We start from the raw sequence: 3,783 nt of genomic DNA, 5'->3' as shown, positions 1-3,783 counted from the left end.
CTTTTACCCCCCCCCCCCAATCCCGTTACCTGGCAGCCAAGATGGCGGCGTCCGGTTCAGGGCAGCGCTGTCCCGGTAACGATCGCAGAGCGGAGCGGATCAGAACGAACAACAACGGGAAGAACACGGAGCCCAACAGCACCAAACCGAACCGGGCCGCCATCCGAACCGGAACCGGGGCGGGGACAGCACCGGAACGGGAGGGGACTGTAAAAGGGGAAGGACCAACAGCCGGAAGTGGGGCGGCGCCATGACCGGAAGTAGGTGGGGGCATCGAAAGGGGGGGGGGCGAGAGGCGGAAGTGGGTGTGGTCACGTGCAATGGGCGTGGTTAATACCGGAAGTGGGATGGGTTAATAGGAAGGGGGCGTGGCTACGGCCGGAAGTGGGGTGGTTTCGTTAGAAGGGGGCGGGGCTAAAGGCGGAAGTGGGGGTTGTGTGTGAGGGGGCGGGGCTTAAGGGCTGGAGTGGGCGGAGTCAGTGGAGAGGGGCGTTGTGATTGGTGGAAGTGGGGCGGGGTCAAATAGAAGGGGCGGGGCTATGGGACAAAGAGGCGTGGCCTAAAGGAGGGGGCGGGGCTAAGGGAGGTAATAGAGACCCCATAGAACCCCATAGAGACCCCATAGTGCCCCATAGAGACCCATAGAGACCCCATAGTGCCCCATAGAGACCCCATAGTGCCCCATAGAGACCCATAGCACCCCACACTGCCCCCATAGAACCCCATAGTGCCCCATAGAGACCCATAGAACCCCATGGAACCCCATACTGACCCCATAGCGTCCCATAGAACCCCATACTGACCCCATAGAGACCCATAGTGCCCCACAGTGCCCCATAGAGCCCCATAGAAACCCCACAGTGCCCTATACTGACCCCAACTTATGGGCCCCATTAGTCCCATGGAGGCTCCCACCCCACACTTATGGGGTGGGAGGGGTTGTTATGGGGGGGATGTGGGGTTATGGGGCAGGTTATGGGGTGATATGGGGTTATGGGGCAGGTTATGGGGTTATAAGGTGGGTTATGAGGTGGGTTATGGGGTTATAGATGTGGTTATGGGGTGATATGGGGTTATGGGGCCATTATGGGGCTATGGGGCCGTTATGGGGCCGTTATGGGGTTGTAGGGTCCAAAAGGCCCCAATTTAGGCCTAAAACTGGAGATTTGGGGCCAAAGTTTCAGATTTGGGGCATTTTGGGGCCAAAAGTTCCGATTTTGGCCCCATTTTGGGGCCATTCCGCTCAATTTCGGGTAAAAATGGCTTTTATTTCTTACAAACGGCGCCGCTGGAGGGATGGGGACAGCGCATGCGAAGGCGGCAGCCAATGGGAAGAAGGGCTCGGCTTGTTGCTGGGCAGATTAGAAGCGTCGAGCTCTGCTATTGGTGGAGAGCGAAACACCGAAAAAAGTGTTATTAAAAGGTCGGGGGGGGCAAAAAATGCGGAATTTGAGCCTAAAATGAGAGGGGGAGGAACCGGAAATGGAGGGGGGCAATAAAAATGGTGGTGGTGGGGCTAAAAAGGGCGAATTTGGTTAGGCCCGTAACGGTCTACGGTCGCCATTTTGTTTATCCCAAATCTGCCCCCTGTGCAGCCCCAAATCGCCCTTTTCACACGCAAATCTCCCCCCGCACCCTTTCCCCCACCCAAACCCCCGATTTCGTCGCCCCAAAAATCGCGCCTTTATTCCCTCGCCTAGAATCGCTCCCTATCCGCCATTCTCCCCCCTCCCCTCTTACAAACAGCCCCAAATCAGCCTTTTTATTACCACCCAATCGCCCTTTTTAGCCCCAAAATTCCGCCCCCCCCCCCATTACCTGGGTCTGCAGCTGTGGGGAGCGGCGCGCCGGCGGTAAAGGGGCGTGCCTGTGTGACGTCATCAGCAGGCGCTGTGGGGAGCGCGGAGACGGATACTAAAAGGCAACCGGCCCAAAATCGGGGGGGGGGGGGCACATTGGAACAAGAGGCTCTTAAAGGGGCAAACGGCTGACTGTGGGAATTTGGGGGGTCTCAAATATAAGAGGGGGGTCTCAACACTGGAACGACCCGGCTCATTAAAGGGGCAATGGTGGTGGTCCCCAAAAGATGGGGAGGGTCCTAGCATTGGAACGGGGTCTCTTAAAGGGGCAACGGTGATGGGACCGGCAATAGAATAGAGGGTTCTTAAAGGGGCAACGGTAGTGGGCCCACATTAGAAGAGAGGGGTTCTAATAGGCAATGGGGGGGGGCACAATGGGGCCTCTATGGGTCTTAGGGGGGGGGGGCTCCAGTCATATACGGGTCGCCTATGGGTTGTCTATGATGGGGGTCCAGGTCCTCTGGGTCTATGGGTTTCTATGGGGGGGGGGGCTCAGCTCTATAGGGTCGCTATGGGGTCTCTATGGGGGGGCTCAGCCTATAGGGCGCTATGGGTTTCTATGGGGGGCCTCCAGCTCCTATAGGCGTCGCTCAGGGTCTCCTATGGGGGCTCAGTCCTATTAGGGTCGTATGGGTTTCTATGGGGGGGTCCAGGTCCTATGGGTCCCTATGGGGTTTCTATGGGGGATCGGTGCTATAAAGGGTCGCTATGGTGTTTCTATGGGGGGGGGCAGGCCCTATGGGATCTCCAGTGGGGGTCTCTATGGGGGAGTCGCTATAGGGTCTCCTAATAAGGGGGGTCCTATGGGGTCCCATTATCTTATGGGGCAGGGGGGTCACACCAGCCTCGACTATGGGGGGGGGCTGCCTCTAATGCGCTCATAGGGGGGTCCGCTAATAGAAGGGGGGGGGGCCTCTATCACGAGTCCTACTATACATGCGGTCGCAATGGGGGGTTCTATAGGGTCTCATATATGGGGGTTTCTCTATAGGGTCTCTTATAGGTGGGGGTCTTCTATATGGGGGGGTCTCTATAGGGTCACTGTTATGGGGGTCTTCAATGGGGGTCTCCCATGACTTATGTCAGGGGGTGGTTCCGCACTCACCTGTCTATGGGCCGTTCTCTTGTTAGTATGTGTGGGCTGGGGGGGGGTCGCACGGTGGAGACCCGAAACCTACGGCCCCCACCCGCAAATATAGACGTGCCAACCCTCCGCCTGCATCCCCCCATTGACAATTCAATCGGCCGCCCCTCCACCCCCCAGCCTCCCCATTGACATTCCATGGGCCGCCCTCTGACTTTGCCGGGTTAAAATAGAGACCATCCCCCCCACATATTATTTACGTGGGGGGGGCCAAAATGTGACCGACCATTTTATAGGGGGAGGGAGCAGGGGATCCAAAACTGGCGCGCCATCTGGTGCCCTCCCCCCTTATATCACCATTATAGGGTCCCAACTGGCGCCATTTTCGCTTGTGCCCCCCCCCTCCATGCCTCCTATGGCCGCTCATTTTGTGCCCCGCCTATATATGTACCATTATGGGGGTCCCAGAAAATGGCCGCCATTTTGTTGCCCCCCCCCCCCACCCCCTTTTGGGGTCCTAAATCCCCTTTTTTTGTTCCCCCCCCCAATTTTTTAGTCCCCAATTCGCCCTTTTTAGGTGTCCTCTCCTCAATTTTGGGCCTAAATACCCCTTTTTGCGTGCCGTCCCGCCTCATATATTTTAGGCCCAAACCCTTATGCCCCCTCCTTCAATATCACCACTATGTGGTACCCAAATACGCCTGCCATCTGTTTTCCCCCCCACCAATTCCAACACCGAAATCCTCCCGATTTTTGGTCGCCGCCCCCCAAATTTTTACGTCCCCGAAATCCCCAATTTCTTAGGAGTTTTCTCCTTCAATTTATGGGTCTAAAGCGCAC

At 57.0% G+C, this 3,783-nt stretch overlaps 1 protein-coding gene across 1 annotated transcript in view; it reads right to left on the bottom strand.

Moving 5' to 3' along the window:
- The window catches only part of LOC107307252 (ceramide synthase-like), an 8,231-nt gene extending 8,068 nt beyond the window's left edge, over positions 1-163 (bottom strand). The window contains exon 1 of the mRNA XM_032441739.1: positions 30-163. Within this exon, the coding sequence (XP_032297630.1) occupies positions 30-163 (134 nt within the window). The remainder of the gene's footprint in view (positions 1-29) is intronic.
- Between the last annotated feature and the right edge of the window lie 3,620 nt (positions 164-3,783).

The sequence above is a fragment of the Coturnix japonica genome, unplaced genomic scaffold (assembly GCF_001577835.2).
Source record: "Coturnix japonica isolate 7356 unplaced genomic scaffold, Coturnix japonica 2.1 chrUnrandom522, whole genome shotgun sequence".
NCBI classification, from domain to species: domain Eukaryota; kingdom Metazoa; phylum Chordata; class Aves; order Galliformes; family Phasianidae; genus Coturnix; species Coturnix japonica.
The sequence above is the reverse complement of the archived record's forward strand: the minus strand, read 5'-3'. Positions and strand labels throughout refer to the sequence as shown.